Source organism: Ctenocephalides felis, unplaced genomic scaffold, assembly GCF_003426905.1.
Source record: "Ctenocephalides felis isolate EL2017-DRISC unplaced genomic scaffold, ASM342690v1 CF-g0.4_SCAFFOLD_01170, whole genome shotgun sequence".
Lineage (NCBI taxonomy): Eukaryota > Metazoa > Arthropoda > Insecta > Siphonaptera > Pulicidae > Ctenocephalides > Ctenocephalides felis.
The window spans coordinates 39,592,159-39,614,409 of NW_020537324.1; the positions used below are offsets into that span (position 1 = coordinate 39,592,159).

General features: G+C 29.0%; 1 protein-coding gene across 1 annotated transcript; it reads left to right on the forward strand.

Moving 5' to 3' along the window:
* The first annotated feature begins 1,806 nt into the window (after positions 1-1,806).
* LOC113367216 (histone acetyltransferase KAT2B-like) lies at positions 1,807-18,218 on the forward strand. Its single transcript, XM_026608846.1, has 4 exons — positions 1,807-1,818; positions 1,922-1,999; positions 2,072-2,309; positions 17,963-18,218. Exons 1-4 carry the CDS (start codon positions 1,807-1,809, stop codon positions 18,154-18,156), a joined length of 522 nt encoding a protein of 173 aa, XP_026464631.1. The 3' UTR covers positions 18,157-18,218.
* The last annotated feature ends 4,033 nt before the right edge of the window (positions 18,219-22,251 follow it).

Sequence of the window (22,251 nt, forward strand, 5' to 3'; positions counted from 1 at the left end):
TTACATTTCTTCAGGTTTTGAAAGTTTTTGAACATTTTGGCATACTTCAAAATAATAGATATGTTAGTGTGTGTGTATGTATGTATGGATACAAATTTTGTCCACGTTTTCAGGCGCACGGATCAACCAATTTGAATGGTTCAAAAAACATTCGATTCTATTCATAGGGAGATGTGCTGATTAGTTTTTGCCGTTTCAGAGATACGGGGCAAAGAGTGCATAAAATAGAAATCAAGAGAACGAGCATCCGATTTGAATGATCTAAAAACATTCAATTCGTAATGACGGGGAGAAGTGGTGATTAGATTTTAGCAAAGGCAGGTCCAGCAGTTTCGGTAATACCGAGCTAAAAATAGCAGTTTTTGAGAGGACTAAGCATCTGATTTGAATGATTAAAAAAACTTCCTGCTTGTTTTAAAAAGTAATTGCTTTTGGAAAAAAAACAATTTTTTTGTTGTATATCGGAAATAATTTCGATTTTAATTCTAATTCTGGCTAAAGTTCTAAAGCTCACTTATACTCTTTAAATGAATAATTTTAACTTTGCAATTCAGTTTATATAACTCTTATAAATATTAGACAATGTTAAGTATTTATAATAATCTATATGAAAACATTTAATATTTCTCGAACATATTTTGTTACGGTACGGGAAGTTCCAGCAACTTGCCTTAAGGTTCGATGCCATACACAAATAGTTTTGTGTTATTTTTGTGAATATTTTTACTAAGATTCTACACATGTATAGAACTAATTGCAAATCCTTTGGCACATTTTTATTGTTTTGTGAAAAGTTTGTAAATACTATGTCAATAAAACAGATTTGAGTAGCCCAGGCTGCCCAGCATGTTTAGTTCATTGCGTTTATTTATTGTTTTAACGTTAAAACTAGTTAAAAATGATTCTTCGATAATTTTTCTTTTAAGAATGTGTTCTTCGAATTGTAGTACAGTAATTTTTAAATAATTTGCATAGAGCTGAATATTGATATGGGCATTAAATAAGCCATTAAATAAGTGTCAAAGACCGATTCGACTTCCAAAACTTGTTCTAAAAGTACAAGATTCTGGTTTTCTCCATATTCCACTGAAACTATAAAGTTTTGTAAAAAAAATGTTTTTAGAATTATTTTTTCGTTAGAACCGTCGATCGTGAGATATTGTAATCATTGTTCGTGAGATTGATATTGAAAAGTTGAAAAATTCATACACTTTATAATATACACCCTTTATACGTCATCGAACGTGTAATTTATATAAATATTTATCAGTTGGTTTCTGTTTAGCAAAAATTTAATGAGTCTTTGAAGTATCAAGCTATAGTGCCTCTAATAACCTTCTTTTCCTTGAGCAACACCTACCAGCAAGTTTGTACATTTATATTGAATAATGTGCTGAACATTATTACATTATTGTATTAAGCACATAAACTAATATCTGTTTCTGTATGGAACGGTTTGATCCAAAATGTGGAATAAATCTCAATTGCATTTTCTGTAGAGAATTTTATAGTTTACAGATATTTCAAACAAGTTTGTCTGACATTAAATATAGTTTTAAAGGAAAATAAGGTAAAGAAGAATTTTGATCCTGTGACCTTGAGTAAAAATAATCGCGGAGGTAAAGCCGATGAGGACTTTTAACATTGTATTTTTATTGGCTGTACTTATTTTTAATAGTTCAAAAAAAATATATTCTCGTGTAAAATCTCCCTTATATTAAAGACGTGCGCTTATAGTATATATATATATAAAGTATTCTAAAAACATTAGACACTTTGCTGAAATTTGGGCTGCAGTAAATAAAAATGCGTATAGTGGTAATAATTTATTATTAATTAGCATTAATAATTGCCAGGTTTATGATTTATATCAGTAGGTGTATACATAAATGTACTAAGACATAATTGCCATATTTTTCAGATTGTAAAGGAACTAGTTGCTGATAGACAAAAGGATGTTCTAAAAATCTTACCTGGATTGACATGTTTCATAGAAGGCGTAAGAGTTTTAATGTTTCAAGTAATTATGGATTTTTTCATGTTCATTTTATTTAGTACTTTGACATTTTAGGTAAAAGGCATTTCTGTGGAGTCTATACCTGGTTTAAATGAAACTGGTTGGAGGCCACTTATGAGAACCCCTAGAACAGGGCGAATTCAAGAAGAAAATACCGATCCCGATAAATTGGCAGTGGCATTGAAGCAGGTTCTTGTTGCTGTTAAAAAACAGGACTGGGCGTGGCCTTTCTTAGAGCCAGTTGATATTCAATTAGCATCAGATTATTATGATAAAATTAAATATCCAATGGGTGAGATTAATTTTTTATTCATTTAATATAATTATATTATAATAAACATTTTATTATAAAATTTGACGGCAATGATTTATTATCTAAATATTTCACAGATAATCAATTAACTGGTTTAATTAATAATAATAAAATTATTATAACTTTTTGATTTGTAAAATTTAATTCTTTATTATTACATTACTTACCAGGATATAACCATTATCGAAAAGTATCCGCTGTATCTCACGGTAAATCCAAGAGTTATAGCGTTTTTTCCAAAAATTTTCTATCCTAACATGATATTGGAAACAAATACAGTTTGTTAAATGTAATTAAAATGCTTGACATATGTACTTGTTATATAAGTTATATGTACCAAAACTTGTGACTTTTAGAAAAAGTATGAAAGTGAATAAAATAAAACTGCTTTATTCCGTAGATTACACTTGTAAGATTATAACAGATCAAAATTTTTAACAGTAGAATTTCATTTATATAAATAATCATTTTTTATCATAATTCCTTGATAAATGTACATAAATAGATTACAAAAAGTTTGATTATTTGAATAATTATACTTTAACTTAAATTATTAATTACATTTATTCATTTGTATGATATTTTTTTCGAAGTTGAAAACTTTCAAAACAAACAAAAAATAAAAGCTATTATTAGTAAAAGTCATTATCATATACTAATAGTTTTTTTATCAAAAAATAAATATAAATATAAATAATAACAAAAAATATAAAACATTAAAAAGGTTAATTTCAAGTTTAAAATTATCAATGGTATTATAACTTAAATATTCGAAATTATCAATCAACAGATAAAGTACCCTCATGAATTTCTTTTAAGTCTTCTCTGTGGTTGCGGGTATATATTTATGTGGAGTCCTTGCTCTTTGAAAAACTAACAGAAAAACGGTTTAAATTCATACGTAGCTCTAATATTTACTGATGTTGATATTGATTGTGATTTTCATAACTTATCATAATAGTAGAAAGCTACGGTATTATATACGGTAGGAGAAAGTTTTTTTTTATTTTTTTTAGTTACTATATGTGTTACAACCGCTAAATAATTAACATCTAGTAACAGTAATGAACAATTATATAAATTTAATAAAAAGAGCACAAAATAAAGGATAGAATTTTCAATAAAATGATATCCGTAGTATGTTGATTTAATATAAAATAAAAGCAAATAATAATAATTATAAAATTAATGAGTAAAATAAGTAAAATTTTTGAATAATAAAAATAATACTAGAAAAACAATAAAGTAGAATAAAAACAATAAGTGAAAGATAATAACAAATATAACAAAATAACAATATCAGAAATAATAAGATAATAATAATAATAATAATATAATAATAATAATAATATAATAATAATAATAATAATAACATAATAGGTGCATCGGTAACATTTCATTCGAGACACTTTAAATGTTATTAATTTAATAACCAATTATATATCTAATCTATTATATTAATAATGTTTTATTAATATACAGGTAATCCCCGTATAATGCTCATTAAAAGTACCGCGTTATTTTGAGCTACCGTGTGATATCGGGTTTACTCGTATTTCTATAAGATTTTATATCACAGAAATATTTATCATAGATAAAAACAAAGAAACAAATGATTTTCTTATTTCTGCAATGTGCTAGCAGTAGTAATAAAAGTTAAGATATAAAAATAACCTAGAAAACGAACGCCAAAGAAGAATCTTATAAGTGTATTTTTATGAAATGTTATAATAACATATGCGAGAAATTAGATTTTATAGTTATATAGATTTATAGTTTTAGATAATATAGATTTTATAGTTTTCTAGCCTGACTACAGCAAATCCTTGGCATTTTAACACTTTTTAGAGCCATTTTATATGAAAAGAGCAACATAACATAGCGTTGCTATAACATTGGTCTATTTTATGGCAGAATTGGCCCATTAATCATATATATATATATATATATATATATATATATAATATAATTACTAGCTGACCCGGCAAACGTTTTGCTAAGTAAGGTATTTTATAAACAATTTCTAGAGAATCAAAAAAAAAAAAACTTTGTGTAAGGATGTGTTGTTTGAATGCTATAATATACTAATATATTATACAATGAGGTATTATAGAAACAATAAACCCCATTAGTTTGTCTATATTTTATTAATACAACCAAACTGAAAGTTTTATACACTTTCTATAGAAAACATGGCATAATCCATTCCAAGTTTTTTTTTGGTCTTTCGACTTATATAGTCATTACAAATTCCATTTAATCGATTATTGATTGCGTTTCAAATTTTTCAAAATTTTTTTTTGGATTCTGGAAAATTTAATAAAAAGTATATATGTAGAACAGGGCAAGGCACAAAGGTCCAATTTGACTTTAAGCAAATATAAATTTTATTATGAAAATCAAACCAATTATATCACAACAAATGACACATTTCAAACGAACAATTATCTGACTACGTTCAGTAAAACTACCAGCTACTTCATAATTTTGTTTTTTTTGCTGTCTTTCAAAAAATTTTTATCTAGATTTTTACCCTATAAGGGGGTAACTTGGAATGGCCAGATGGCAAACAGGTCTAATGTCATATTTTAATTTCAAAGGTATTTTACAAATTAATTACATTTTTAACTAATTGCTAAAAAACTACCAACGGAAGAAAATACTTTTATTATGGATTTTTAAAGATTACCATTTATCTCCCAATACCAAAGTCATAAGAATCAAGGTTATAGCTGGTTATACATCTTTTTCCCTTTACTTTCAAAAAGTGTTGTTAAACAATGCTTAGATTTACTGGTTTTTGACACTTCGGTCGTGGATCTTTATATATTACTATCCATTCTTCGATAAATTCGGGACATTATAACTGGCAATAAGTTATTCGACAAAATGTACCTTTGACCGATTCAAAATTTAGGTTCCGAATTTAAATAACAAAAATAAATAAATAATATAATCTAGAAAATGTTTTATAAATACCAATGAGTATATAATTATACAAATGAGTTCTTTCAGAGCATCGTGGTTTGAGAAAAATATGATTTGTCAACCATACTGAGTTTTATAGTTTGCTTCACTGTTTATACGAATGGGCAATGGGACTATCATAATATTATAATTGTTAATTATTTATTTAAAATAAATAATTTTATTATTGATACCCTACAAATATCAAATTGTCATCCATACGTGATTACATAGCTGTCATTTGCGTTTTGATATTCCAAGTTGAACGGGAAAAAAAGTATCCTATGTCCTTCTCCTGGCTCTGAACTACCAACTTTTACCAACTTTACCAAAGCCAATTTTCAGTTAAATCGGTTCAGCCTTCTTGAGTTATAAGTGAAGTAATTAATACGACTTATATATATATGTACAGTCGGTCAAGTAAGAGCGTGGCCGGGTTAATTTATAAAAATAATTATTTTATGTAACTTTAATGTTTATATATGCATTGTATACGTTAAAAGCAAGGATGCAATTTTGGTCAATATGTGTCCAGTCACCACCGGAGTCGACAATTGCCTGGCATCTCCGACGCCTGCTTTTTACTAATTTAACGGATTATTTTAGTCTAACGGCTCGTATTTTAATTTAACGGCTCGATGAGGGCAGTACGTGCTCATATAGAACTTTCATCAGTGAAAATGACATTTTCAAAATCTCTAACAATATTTTCATGTGCTCAAGCGGAAAAGAAGCACATGTTTTTCAGTCGTCAGAGGCTTCCCCGTTGTGTTGCGCCATTTCAGATCATGAATACGAAGAAAGGTTCAGATAGTTTTGTAGATATTTTTGTAGATATTTCTAAACATTTTGCCATTAATTTTGCTCGTCCTTGCTGCAGTGTTAAAGCAGGATTCCGCAAATACCCATTCACTGTTTTTTTTCTTTTTTTTTATTTGAACCACGTTCTGATAAATCATCGACTTTTTTAGCAACTTTATATAGGTGTATCGAATTCTGTACAAATGCCTTCAACTTTCTCGTATGTTTAGCAGCAGCTGATTGCTACATTTGGGTACCTTTTAGGTGCATGCAAAAGGGCAAAGCCTCGTAGCGCGACCCGTAACTTAGCACTCATGGCGTTTAACGTAATTTTTTCTCAAAAGATTAACTGCAACTAAACCTTTTTTGACAATGCATCAAGGACAATGCATCACTTTATCGGCTCACGAAAGAACTAGACCGAAATCTTTCATTAACTGTCGTTAAAGTCGGCCACGCTCTTACTTGACCGACTGTATATATATATATATATATATATATATATATATATATATATATATATATGTATATATTATATATAAAAATAAGTTGGGTTTTTCTTTCTGGCGATATAACTCCAGAATGCACAAACCGAATTCGACGATTTTGCATTCGTTGGAAAGGTCTGGGGCTCCGTAAGGTTTATAGCTGGGTTATAATATATGAAAACGAAGAACTAATACTCTATCACTATATTTAACATAAGGTAGCCAAGTAATTTCAGCCTTTTATTGTCCAATCAAAGCACATTTGCTGATAATATATATGCCAATTTGTTGTAAGCACCTGAAACATTTTATAAGATATGTATAAAGAAATTATGAATTAACAACAATTAATATATAACTATTTACATGTTTATTACAAATTTTGAGGCTATGTTAAGAAACTATATTTCAAAATTTTTTTTTTATTAATTTGTTGATGATTATACTTATTGCTGATATATGGAATATAAACACCTCAAATACTCTATTTAAATACGTATAAACAAATATACATAAATACCTAAGTATATAAATAATTACATTCCCATTTTCAAGAAATAAATTTCCCCATCGTCCATCTAGCATCGCTTGCTATTATTAACTTCCCGTAGGGCAAGTTATAGTAATCGCAAAAAAATCGAAAATGAAAATTTTTATATATCTTTATATTTCAGAGGTTTCTGAACATTTTGGCATACCTTAGAAAAAATGGATGTATGTGTGTGTGTGTGCCGAAAATGCTAACTCAGTTTTTAAGCGAACGGAGTGTCCGATTTGAATAATTAAAAAAACATTTTACTTGTATTGACAAGATGAAGAATTGGTCAAATTTTCATGAAGGCAGGTCTAACGGTTTCGGAGATCTAATAAAAAAAGTAAAAAAAATGCCATTTGGGGGTCAAAAATGATCATTAGACATATGCACATCAAATTATCAGATATTTTATAGAGATTTTAACAATAAGTATGTTTACGCGTTAGACGGCGACGCGGCGCTTACGCGCTTTGATATTTTGTCTTTATGCAGTTAAAGCAGTACGATTGCTTTGAAAAAAAGTTTAGATCTTCCAAAATATGTCAAAATAAAGAAAAAAAATTTTTTTAAAAAAAAAAGAAATTAAAAAAAAAATTTTTTTTTTTAATACAATTTTTTTTTAAAAAAAAGTAATTTTTTGTCCAATTTATAGTTTCTCAAACATCTTCTTTTTTCGAAGTAAAATTTTTTCAAAAATGTTAATCGTTTTTAAAAAAAAAATATTTTTGGTACGGGAAGTTCCAGCAATTTGCCTTAAGGCACGATGCCTTAATTGCCTTAAGACAGAATTCCACTTACAGCTAGTTAAGAATTAATATATTTGCCACTTCGTATTAATTTTTCGTCGTGATTAAAAAAATTATATTATTCACGTAATAATTTTCAAATAGTGGTGATTAAAAAATGCATGTTAATTCATAATAATAATAAATGCATATTTGTATCAAAACAGAAACACCGAATGACAGTTGACAATCGAATGTAAATGTCATGGATGAAATCATTGATAGTATCATAGATTGAATAAACTACATGGACAGTTTATAAACAATTAATTTTGAATTAGAATGAAAAACGGGATAAAAAGTATTTCATATGTTTCTCCTGGCTCTAAACTACCTCCCTGCCAATTTTCATCTAAATCGGTTCAGCCGTTCGTGAGTTATAAGTGTTACCATATAAAGCGATCCTCTTTTATATATATATAGATTTTATTTAAGTTATATTTAATTTATAAAACTAATACACCAACTTTCTCTTAGAATGCTTGACACAGTACTAAATGTGTGAAAATATACAAAAATATTTAAAAGCTAATCTTAAGTGTCGAGGATGAAGGGACAAGGGTGGATATTATTATAATGTAAACAAAAGAAGTACGCGTATGCAAAATATTTGTGTCGAATTTACGCTACTGTTGGTCCGAACTATCAACATTGATTCTGCCATGCTCCGTTTAAATAAATCTTTTTCGTGGAATAAGATTTGGGGATTATCGAAATCAAGCTCATGGTTGTTGATATTAGCATGATCCACAAGCTTATTTTACATTTTTTGTCATCTATTTTTCCGCATTGTAATTCATGATGTCTGAGTCTTTTATTTAAGTTCTGACAAGTCTGGCCAATATAAGAACAATTACGATCCAAACTTATACAGAGTATATTATAGGACATGTCAAAAGAAAGAATTACACAAACAAAAAAAGAGTGCGCGTAAGGTTCACACGCGATTGAAATAAAACTTATTTGCTACTGTACAAGATGGCATTTAAGCAAAAATAAATACATCATATAACAATTTTGAATAATGTTTATTAGTAATATGGTAACAATCGTGATGCATATATATTTATTATACACATTTATATAATGATAAATTATAAATTATATATTTATAATAGCATTAAAAATTTGTATACAATTTAAAAACAATAATGTAATTAAAGTCATACTCCAAATATGACATGATCCGTTTGTCATTGTAATTACCATTTAGAAATGAACTTTTATTAGAGAAATGAAGTAATATCTGATTAATAACTTCTATAATATTTGTTCACACAGTGGATTACGTTAAACAACGCCTAAACAAATATTGTTTTTGCAACTTCACTCGTCATGTAATAGTTGTGTTTGAAGAACTTCATGTAATTAAAATTAACATACATTCGTTGACTGATGGTATGTTTTTACTTTTCGCTGGCGATATAATCTCATTCTTTGAACTGCTGTAATATCTGTTTTGGCTAAAAAATATTTTCCATAATATAGAATAACATAGAAATTAGTTCAATGACCTTATATTTTATACACGGTACAAATGCTGCATTTGTTTTATTATTTTTATTATAATTATTTACGGGGGACAGTGTAAAATATTCTTCTGATACAGGCATTAAGGTAAATGTACACTATTCCGGGATCGTACATTATTCATTTTGATCGCAAAATGAGAAAACGGCCGGTAAATAATAATTTTATACATTAGCACATCAATTATAGTTTGAATCCTAACAAAATAGCAGGATTTTCGAATTTAATTTAATCAGTTTTTAAAGCCGTAAAAAGCTTTTGAATGCATCGGTCGTGACCCGATCGCCATTTCGTACTGGCTTGTTAGCTAGTTGGGTTAATGTGACGGTTCCATTGCTTAAGGGGTTACACCACTGTAGATTTTTCTAAAATGGAAAAAAAAATTAGGCTTGAAATATACTGTGAACATGCGGGTGTACTGGCTCTGGTTTGTTCAATGTTTCACAAATTTGATTTGAACAATATTTGCAGACTAAAAAAAAACAATAGGCTTTCGAATAACGCTAATAAGTAATTAAACAAGCTTTTTAGCTAATAATAAATAATAATAATAATAAAAATAATAATAAACAATTATTTGACATCAATTGTTCTACATTAAGTGGTCTAAGCCAATGTGAGTAGAATCACGTAATTTGTTTTTCGATATCTTGTATGGTTACGCCAACAAGTGAGTTTGAAAAAGCGGCCACTTTGGCATATTTTCAATGATATATCGGCTATAAGGTGAGATACAAAGTTGGAGTTTGGTATTTCGGATATTTTCAAAGTGGCGTATAAATTATTTAAATACAAGGATGTAGCCGATTATGTATGGCAATGCGCAGACGCCCTTGTGCGTCGTGACTATTATGTACTCTTCTGGCAGACCTTTGCACCCGTCAGAATGGGCTGGCTGTTTACATATACTTTCTGAACAGTTAAAAGAATACATTTACAAAATTTGAGCCTTGTGGGAGCAGGTTATGAACAATTTTTTTTACATTTTCAAAAATTGAAGGGATGATGACGCAATCGCGGAATGACTGCCAGACTTTCTTAATAAACCGATAATAAAATATCATTAAAAAAGTTACTAGCTTTGAGAAAACAGGTTCGTCAAATAGTTCACTGGCACTTAGACTATTAGGGTTGACTATATTGCGGCTGATATTGCTGGGGATAATTTTAACGATGGTCTAAGCAATATTTTATATATAATAATAGTTTTGGAGATTAATATTGGCATCTAAACATGTTATATTTGTCTTAAAGTCGATTATAAACGGCTTAAGCATGCCGAACGGTCTTTGACGGATGCGCCAAAAATAGGACGCTCTAATATAAAATCATCAAAGGAAGAAAATAAGTAAAAAATTATAAAATTAAAAAGGCATATGTATGTTGCTAAGATATCAGAATAATAATAAAAAAATTAATCTGACATTTTTTTCATTTTTTCTTATCTATAATTTATTTCTAAACTTTAAAGGCGTTTTTCTCGAAACACGATTTTACAACGCGGCACGCAAAATAACTACAATAATTTGAATTTTTTACAGTGTATTTAAAATTATATTTCAAGTGTCCATTATAACGGATTTTCTATATGTTAATTTATTCATTAATTATTAACAAATCACTATTCGTTTTTTTAGTTGAAATTCAACTATTTTGAATAATGTGCTCGCCAACCAAACAAAAACCGATATTTTTTAAATCCGCTATGATGGACACTTTAAAATGTTATTTTAAATATAGTATTAAAAACTAAAATGAAAAAAATTGAAATGGTTGCAGTTATTTTGCATGCCGCAGAGTGTCTCCAATTTGACGTGGCTCGCCGAAATGAATGTGGACGCCGTGGTACCTTCGTTTTTAATTTTTTTTACCATTATATTTAATTTTGTTACTTCAGAGTACAATAAATAACTATTTTTAATATCATGATTTTATTACTTTTTCTTTTGCCCGAAAAAATTGCAAAAACATTAGTTTTTTTTGGCTAATATATTGGTGTAACCCCTTAAGTTTTTCAGCTTTTCGGCAAGCTTAATCGATTCAAATTTGTGAAATTATTGATCAGTATTAATAAGAGATTGGTTCTATAGTTAAGGAGCACAACAAGTGTAAACGCATAAAAAAGGTGATTTTTGGGAATTTATATTAAAAAAACTACTCTATCAATCATTTCAAAATTTTAGGAATATATTTATACATGTTTTAAGAATACATAGTAACATTTTTGAAGAAAAAAATTAATTAGTTTTTAAGTTATCGTCGATCTCCAACGGCGCGACAAAAAAAGGCACTTCACTGCTGCAGTGATCAAAAAAAGCACTCCACAGCTTCTACGTGGATGAAATTTAAAAAAAAAATTGTTAAACTAGATAATATTGTCTGTAAAATGAACTACGATAAAGAAAAAAAAAATTGACAAAATGACGGCGTTTTTTGAAAAAAAGTCGAATTTTACCCAAAATTTTGGTCGTTTTTGGACTGTCAAAAATCGATTTGCGATTCCATCAAAAAATCGATAGTTCATTTTACGGAGAACTATATATAGAACATGTAAAAAAAATTTGATAGTGATCGGATTATTTGTTTGTGAGTAATCGCTGCAGCAAATTCGGAAAATGCTGTTTCGAGAAAAACGCGTTTAAAGATTAAATGATCGTTATACTATATACTATATATATATACTCTTTAAATGGCTGTGACTCAAAAACTATTTGAGATATCGATTATCGAAAATTTTGGTATATTATTTTTAAAGGTATAAGCTATCGAAATATGGAAAAATTAAAAATTCGATTTTTTGAAAATTTCACACTAGTTGTGCCCCTTAAATCGAGCATATATTTGTCAAGAAATTGTCCATTTCATGACTCCCGTAATTAGGTTCACACAACCGAGCCAGTGAACGTAATTCGAAAAGTAGACTTGAAATATTTTTGTCTTTTATTTTTAATAGTGCTTAAATTTAGCGGTGCTTCTGATGTTAATAATGACTACAGAATACTGTAACGTAATTACGGTATATGTTTTTTGTAATATTTAACCCTTATAATTTGTTTTGAAATGATTACTCTTTTGTAAGAAAATACACGATTTTTTTTCACTTATTTGCAATATTCCAATATACCTAGAATATCGTGGTAATGAGAGAATCATTTGTTTCAACCTTTTTATATATGATCAATTATTTCTGTTCTGTTATATAAATTGAATAAAACAACAGGTAAACCCCGTATAGCGCACGGATTCACTAGGCAGCTGGTATGAATGTATGTATGTATGTATGCAGAGATCTAGGATTATTCCTATAAACACGGTAATTTTGATTCGAATAAGGTAGTGATCTTTTGGAATATAACCATTATGCAACCTGCATTAAAACGGAGCTTACATCATAAGTTATTAAATTAATATGAATTGCAATTACTCGAAAATATGTTGCCGATGCTACTCTTGAGTGCAGTAGCTTACTAATAGTATAGGACAGTTTATTAAAAACTATAAAAATTAACTGTTTTTTTAAAGCTTCTAAAACATACAAAATACGTAATCAAACCTGATTTGAAGCTTGTTGGCATTGTTAATTTGAAATACTATAAAGATTATTGACATTTGTTGATAGAATTGTAACTTTTATTTCAAGTTTAAATATTTTATTTGGAGTTTATATTTTATATTTATTTAAAGTTTATATTTTTGTTTAATCGCCGTTAAAAATGATTTCTTCATAGCTTCATATTTTTTATTTGATTTATTTATTTACCGAAACTTTCAGTATTGATTGTTACTATAATACAATCTTTTATTTTTGTTCTGAAAGTTTTTTAACTTCTTATATTTTAATGATTTTTTATAAAACTAAATTAAATAAATTAAATAAAAAAGGGCTCAGTTATTGATGTCTTCGATGATGGTAAATTGACCATCTTTCTTCTACTAAGACTAAGAGAGGCAGAGTTCCTGAAATGACGCACACTCTCTATTGGTTTTCTACTCGTGATAGGAACAGCTTCACTTTTTTGTTGAGCTAATTGGAGGTTCATTATTTTCGTGCAGCGATTAATTTTTAACTTCCCGAAGGAGAAGTTTATGTTTTCTCGACGAAAAAATCCGAATGGCTAATTTTATGTTTTCTCGACGTTTCAAGCCATTCTGAATCGAATGAGACCAAATTTGGAAAAAGTATGTGTGTGTGTGTGTGTGTGTGTGTGTGTGTGTGAACAGATTTTTTGCCGTAAATCGACGTTTTCTCCAAAACGGCTGGAGCGATTTCAAAAATTTAACAGCCATTTGATGTATCTCGATGAGGACTATCGTCTTTGAGTTTTGTGCGGCGATCGGCCGGGCCGTTTCTTTGTAAATTGCAGAAAAGTGAAAATTTTTTCGCCCACGTTTTAACCCGGAATTCTGAATCGATTCTGAAAATTCAAAAACCATTCGATAGATATTGGTTGGGAATCGTGCTGATTAGTTTTTCGTAAAGATTGGCCGGGCCGTTTTCTTATAATAACGTTTTTAAAAAAAAAAATTCGACGATTTTTATGATTTTTTTTTTGACGGTAGATACCATAGTTTTCTAGGTCATACTAAAATATTACGGCCCTACGACAACTCGTTTAGCTTTAAAAATTCGTCAAAGTTTGCAAACATTGGTGTAGTTTTTTTGACATTTGTCAAAATTAGACTTTTGATCGACGTTTTCTCAAAAGCGCCTGAACCGATTTCAGAAATTTAATTGCCATTTGATGTATTTCGGGGAAGACTATCGTTTGTCAGTTTTGTGCGACGATCAGCCAAGCCGTTTCTTTGTAATTTGAAAAAAAGTGTTAAACTTTTCGTCCACGTTTAAGCTCATCCTACCGAACCAATTTTAAAAAATCAAAAAGTGTTCGAAAGATATTAATTGGGAATGATACTGATCAGTTTTAGGTGAAAATCTACCGAGCCGTTTTCTTGTAATTAACCGTTGAAAAAAAAAAAAATTTAAGCCGATTTTTATGGATTTTTTTACCATGGTCTTATAGAACTTACTGAAATATTACGGCCTTAAGACAAATAGTTTGATTTTAAAAATTCATCAAAGTTTGAGAAAATGAGTAGCTCTTTTGACATTTGTTAAAATTAAAATTAGACTATTTACTTGGTATAATGATAGAGTACTTGGTCTTGAACATAATAAATCATTAAAGTCCTGAAAACTGGTTCAATTATAAAAATTATTGATTTTTTACGGCCTTAAGACAAATAGTTTGATTTTAAAAATTCATCAAAGTTTGAGAAAATGAGTACTCTTTTGACATTTGTTAAATTAAAATTAGACTATTTACTTGGTATAATGAGAGAGTACTTGGTCTTGAACAAATAAATCATTAAAGTCCTGAAAACTGGTTCAATTATAAAATTATGATTTTTGAAAATTTGCTTTTAGAAATACTCCGAGTTCGTTCGTTTTCAATTATGTGTAATAAATCCACTCGGAATACTTTTAATGACTCATAAATTAATTTATTTTTTATTAATTAAGTCTATTATTTAAATATATCGGGAAGTTCATGTAACTTGCCTCAAGGCTAAATACCAAACCAACTAGTTTTAAAAGTTATGTCAAATAGACTTACGATCTCATCAATTTGTTTGGAGACAACTACTACGGCTACATCGTTTGCATATGCTACTAGGCCGTCATACATAATATTCCACGGCAAAGGCTCTAGAACAGAGCCCTGCGACACACCTCCTGTTATATTATATTATTCTGTACCATCGCGTGAATCGTACATTAGAATTCTGTTCGTAAAGTAGCTTGCGACTATATTGCAGAGGCATACTGGCACATTCTTGTCACGGAGTGCATACATAATGCAATCCCAGTTTGCAGAATTGAAAGCATTTTTGATATCCAATGTAGCTACGAGACAGTACTTTTTTTTGGTAAATTATTCTTTCAAAAATTTTTCCCGCCGTATCCAGCACGCATTCGGACGGCAAGATGATGGTTCATCTGGTGTTTTTTTTCCTTTGAGAAGAAGCACTAGTCCTTGTTGTTTCCATTTTCCAAAAACCCCTTCTCTTAGACATGTATTATAGGCTTAAGAAACATTGTCGGAGATGTCATAATTGATGTTTTTAAGACGATATTAGGAATTCCATCTAATCCCGGTGCCTTACTATTTCCAACCCGATGACGAGCTTCCATCAGGTCTTGCAGTGTTATAGGTGGAATATTATTCAGGTCTACATGTGTTACTTGGTAGTTTAAATTAGGTTATCGTGGGAACAAAGTAGTTACTTTGTTCTATTTTGCTTTTGAGGCGAGAAATTACAGTCCTATAAGGCCTTTCCTATGGGTTTTCCTCGACTTCATCCAGAATCTCTTTCGAGCACCTAACTTTACTATTTTTGATAGCTTTATTTAGTAGCCGACGTGCCAGTTTGTATTCAACTACCAGTTGTGCAGAATTTGTGAGGCTAGAACCTGAGAGATCCTTCTTTTCTTATGGCACTTTTACGAAGAGACCTGATTTCTTTCATTCCACCAGTGCACAGATTGCCTTTGATTTGATGCTATTATGGTTTGGTTATTCTTCCATCAGCTCTTTAGTATGTTCATCAGCGTATTCTAAAATAATAGGTTTGCAATAAATCAAAAGATTTATCACACAATGGCTTTAGATATCTTCACATGTCTTCTAATGTTTCTATTTATAGATATTTGCCAGATGATTACATTGCCATTACTAGCAGTATAGATTTCTAATACCTCCCAATTGCAATTTTCTCTGATGAGGCTATTGCTAACAAAAGTAAGTGTGTGTGTGTGTGCGGATAAAAATCGTCGACGATTTCCGGAACACCCATCAACCGATTTGAATAATTCAAAATATATTCGATTCGGTATTGAAGGCAGGCCTAGCCGTTCCAAAGATCCGGGCAAAAAGTGCCAAAAACAGTAACTCAGTTTTTAATAGAACGGAGCGTCCTATTTTAATAATTCAAAAAACATTTTACTAGTATTAACAAAATGAAGAACTGATTAAATTTTAGGGAATCTCAATAAAAATAAGTCAAAAAATGCCATTTGGTGGTCAAAAATGTTCACTGGACATATGTACATTAAATTATCAGATATTTTATAGAGATTTTAATCATTTTTTTTATTTCACTTTATTTTAGCAATTAGAAATGCAAAAATAATTTCTATAAGCTAACTAAACTATACATTCAAATAAGTATGATATTATATAAGATAATCCAGTGATATATCTTACTTAAGTTTACATAAAATCGAATGGTCATATCCTTTTCAGTCTTCTATTGTAATGCGGTATTAAGATGTCTGCAACTATTGGGTTTGGGTGGGTCTCTAATTTATTTCTATTGATTAAGGCACGCTCTTGTATTGTTTGCTGGACTGTTAACCTTTTCAGATCATTGTGTATTGTAAAGTTTGTCACGTACCACAGTGCGTTTAGAATGATTTTTAGAATTTTATATTGCATTCTTTCTATTATTGCAATACTTGATTTTGAAGCAGTGCCTCATTAGTCTACGCTATACATTTAATTTCAATCATGTGTACACATTTTGTGTAATTTTTTTGGGTTTCGTACCATGATTTTTAATTTTAAAATTCGGGTATATGGTTCAAACAAATGTCCTCGACATTTTCGATGGTATGGAATAATCGACTTGAATAATTTAAAAAACATTCGATTCGTATTGATAAGGTGACGTGCTGATTAGTTTTTAGGTATAGACAGGTCTAGCCGTTTTGAAGATATAAGGCAAAAAGAGAAAAAAATGGTAATTCAGTTTTTGAGAGAACGAAGCGTTCGATGTGAATAATTCAAAAAACATTTTATTTGTATTGACTAAACGAAGAATTGTTCAAATTTTTGGAAAGGCAGGTTCAGTGGTTATGGAGTTCCAATAAAAAAAAATTAAAAATTCCATTTGGCGGTCAAAAATGATCATTAGACATATGCACATCAATTTATCATATGTTTTATAGAGATTTTAATAATGTATTCGCATTTTGTGTCATTTTTTTGGGTTTCGTACCAAAATTTTTAATTTTAAAAATCACGAATATGGTTCAAACAAGTGTCCTCGACATTTTCGACAGTATGAAATAACCGATTTGTATGATTGAAAAATCATTCGGTTCGTACTCGAACGAGGCATTTTTGCAAAAGGCAATTTTGCCGTTTCGGAAAAATGGAGCGCGAATGGAGGGTGTAACAATGGTCATTGGCATAGTTGCATTGCATCCGTGACGGATTATTATGAGTGGGATGAATCAGATTTAAAGAAAAGATAAATATTTCAAAAGTTTTAAATAAAGTCTTACTTATATTAGTACAATTGGCATTTTTTGAATCTATAATGCGTTCAAATATATGCATCTATAAATATATTATATACTTATATAAACATGTTTATTTATATTATCTTTATGTACTATGTATTTGTTCATATATTTTGGTTATGTTTATTTTTGTGTATTAAGCTATATTCCTATTATTGCAGATTTGCAAACTATCACTACCCGAATGTCCAATGGTTATTATGTAACTAGGAGACTCTTCATAGCGGATATGTCACGTATAGTTTCCAATTGTAAGCAATACAATTTACCTGAAACTGAGTATTATAAATGTGCTGTTTTGTTTGAAAAATATTTTCAAGCACGTATGAGAGAAAGCGGATTATGGGATAAATAATTATAATAATCGCGTTTTTTGATCATGAAACCTAAATATAATATTATTTATTATATATAATATAAGGAAGATACATTAATGAATCTAATACATTTTATTTTTTGTTTGTCCACCTGAATAAAAATATGTGTACTTTGCTAATTAGTAGTCAATAATTACTTACGAGTTTTTTGTATTTTTGATTTAATACATTTTTAAAGCTTAGGTTTTTAATTTTTATGCACTATTAAACATGGAAAATTGAGATTTTGAACCACAATATACAAGTGCCATAGAATTATAATTCTTCTGTAATTAGCTTGACTGTGTTTTATCTGACTGACAATGTTAATGCTTGTAAAATATATTTTACATTTTTTTATTGTGAGTAGAGGAATCTGCCTGAAAGAACTTACCTATATTCATTTTATTTATAAACTTCATAGTTTTAAGTTTAGAATAATAAGATGACATTATTTGATTTATTTACAATTTATTTGATTTTAAGTAACTGGTTTTTGTTACTCTAACTATATTGTACATCATGAATCTTTTTCATTGATCGAGTATTATACTATTTATCTATTTTAATTTATTGTTATTGCTATAAGTCATTTTAACCCATTCACTTCGCCAATTTAATGTCAGTAGCTAATTTTATGTGGCTGGACCTGAAATTTTATAACTGCACTAGATATAATGTTTTTTTTATAACAACTTAAAGCAAACAACAGCGATGGAGAAGATTGTCTTTGATTTCCTATTTAGCATGTATTATGAGTGGAGAGGGTCCGTTTTGTAACCGCAAAAAATCGAGAACTGATTGTATATATCTTTTAGTATCAAAAGATTGTGTACATTTTGACATACTTTGAAAAATAATCGATTCTCATTGATAGGTAGACGTTTGGGTTAGTTTTTGGGATAGTCAGATCCAGCGGTTTCGAAGATACGGGACAAAAAGTTAAAAAAATGGGTATTCAGTTTTTGTGAGAACAAAACATGCATTTACAATGATTCAAAAAACATTTTACTAATATTGACTGAATGAATAAATGATTACATTTATGCGGAACCAGCTTCAGCGGAGTATGGCACTTTAAGGCAAATTGTTGGTGCTACCCGTACCGCAATATTATAAATACTGTAACATTCATCATTCATATTTTGTAGATAAAATATAAAGGATTATAAATTTGACGACGATGTTTATACATCTTTACAAGAAAAGTACATGAACAAAAATTAATTTAGCGGAGTTAGAATGAACAGCCTTATATAATATTTTTGAAAGTTATATTTTGAATTGCAAAGTTAAAATTATTTATCTCAAGAATATAAGCGATCTTTATAATTTTAGCTCAAATTAAAAATTAAAAACCAAATTATTCTCGATATTTGATTTTTTTTTTTGAAAATAAACCCCAAACCCAAAATATAACTTAATAAGTATTATACATGTTGATTTGTGTGTTTTGTTGTAATGCCAAAATATATAAATTTTACAATAGTGCACATCTGAATACCATGGTGTAATAGTGTTTAATTAATTAAGGATACCAAATTGTGTTTTAGATTAGTTTATTATTACTATTATTATTATTTTTTAAACTATCAAAAGTTATTTAAATAGTTTAATCATTGTAATTGACAGAATATTACACTGAATTTCACTGAAGGCTAGGATGTTAGCCGAAACTTATGGATTTTAAATAAATTTCTAAAAACTTTCATACTATTTTTATTGATGCAACGCCATCTTCAACCTCAAATAAAATATATTATATCAAAATTCAAGACTATGCAAATATATATATATATATATATATATATATATATATCTTGAGGATTTTTTGTTCGACGTTGAAACATATTGAAATGAATAAAACAGCCAATGCGTCGAATGTAAAGAATTTATTTTATTTTTTATACGTTTCGAGACTAGATGTGTCTCATCATTCAGCTAAAAGAAATTTACATTATAAAGAAAAAGTTTTAAAAAATGAACTTATATTGGAAAAATTAATTGAAAACAACAATTATACACACTATATTAGCACAATTTACAACACCACAATCACATATTACTACTGTAGGAAAGCAAAAATAATTTAAGAAAAGACCAAAAAAGGTAAAAGTAAAATTGTATGAAACACATATTTTGTTTTTAACCGATAGCATAGCAACACGGTTTGACTTATTTGCGTCGGCGACGAGTAGTACGCTATGCTGCCAGAACGCGAGCATGGAAAAGTGGGGATATCAGGGGCGTAGTAGAGAGTCAGATTTACAGAAATTGATTATATTTTGATAACTTTCTGAGAGTAAGCAAGAAGAACTGCGTTTGTTCACACAATTTGAATTTAAATAGATAAAACATGATTCAGAAAATCTTCTAAGGTCTACATTTTTTTCTTTATATAAAATTATAGGATGGTCAGTATTAAAAGAGTGTTTGAAATTAATAATGTGCTCAGAAAACATTGTTAAAATTGTCTAGGGTTTTTTGAATTATAAATATGTTGATTCGTTCTTTTGCTAATGTATTGAGAACTTTCACCGATGTAACAACTGTCACAATCTAAACAATTTATTTTATAAACGGCATCGCTGATTCTGTCAGAGGGAGATTTTGATTTTAAAGCAGAAAACAAGGCACTGAGTGTGTTATAAAAAGTAAAAACTAAAAGAAAACCTTCAACCGAAAAAAGTTTTTTTAAAAAATAAGAAAAGCTCCCTAAATAAGGTAAACAAATAATGCCTTTATATTTGCTAAATAAAGAAGAAGAATTTGAATCAGCGGTAAAATATTTTTGAACAACGGATGTGACATTATTATTATCAATATTGGTAACATTTAAATATTTTAACCTATTTTTAATTATATAATTGATTAAATGTAAAGGATAAGAGTTATTTGTGAGAATAGAGCGGACTAAATCCAAGTTTTTATTCCAGAAAGTTTTATTGCTTAAAAGAATAGCTCTATCAATGAGAGAAATGATGATGGAAATTTTTACAGAACGAGAATGAAACGATAAGTAATTAATGTATCTACCAGAAGAAGTGGGTTTCTGAAACCAATCAGTTAAAATATAATTGTTTTGGTTTCTAATAAGTTTAATGTCTAAAAAACTAATGGAATTGTCATCTTCAAACTCACAAGTAAACTTTAAATGATTGTTAAAAGAATTAAAGGCATCAAGAGTGGAGGAGATGGAATTATTTTCTAAACACAAGAGAACGTCATCAACATATCTAAAGTAAAAGAAAGGTTGTACAGGAAGTTTGGGTAGAACAAAATTTTCAAGTAGGTGTAAAGTTAAATCTGCCAAAAGGGGACTAATGCTAGAACCCATAGGCATACCAAAAATCTGAGCAAAAAATTTATTGTCAAAACAAAAATATGTATTATTAAATATGAAATTTAAAATGTATTTAAACCAAAATAAATTGATAGTTGTATGTGGTTTGATGTCATTCCAACGATCCGAAATGGCATCCAACGCAAGATCCCATGGAACGTTAGTAAACAACGAAACGACATCAAAGCTAACCAAAGAAAAGTCAGACGGTATACTTAAGTTGTTGAGAAATTTTGCCTAAATGAAAGAGTTAGAGACATTAGATTTTGATAAAATGGTGACCTTAGAGAGAATAGTACTTAAATATTTAGTTAAATTACTTAATGGTGAGTTTATGTCAGCAACTATAGGTCTTAACGGTAAATCTGCTTTATGGATTTTTGGAAGGCAATATAATTTAGGAAAGTCTGGATGAAAAACCTTAAGGGAAGAACCTAAAGATTTGGATATTTGTTTTTTTTTTGGATTAAATTTGTGATAAGTTTATGAGTTTTTCTGTTTATGTAATCGGTAGGGTCATTAGTTAAAGGTTTGTATGTAAGTGTGTCATTTAAAAGTGCTTCGGTTTTTGAGAGATAATCAGACTTATTCATAATCACAGTAAGGTTTCCCTTATCAGCTCTGGTAACTATAATGTCAGGATTTTCTCTCAAGAACTTTTTGCATAATTTTAAATCTCTGGCAATTTCTAACTGTAAAGGATTGGAATGGGTATTTAATTTTTTTTAAATAAAAGATAAAAAATTATTGC

Coding starts and splice junctions, on each gene's coding strand:
- LOC113367216 (XM_026608846.1), top strand. Junction 2,000..2,071: donor TGACATGTTTCATAGAAGGC/GTAAGAGTTTTA, acceptor TTGACATTTTAG/GTAAAAGGCATTTCTGTGGA. Junction 2,310..17,962: donor TAAAATTAAATATCCAATGG/GTGAGATTAATT, acceptor CTATTATTGCAG/ATTTGCAAACTATCACTACC.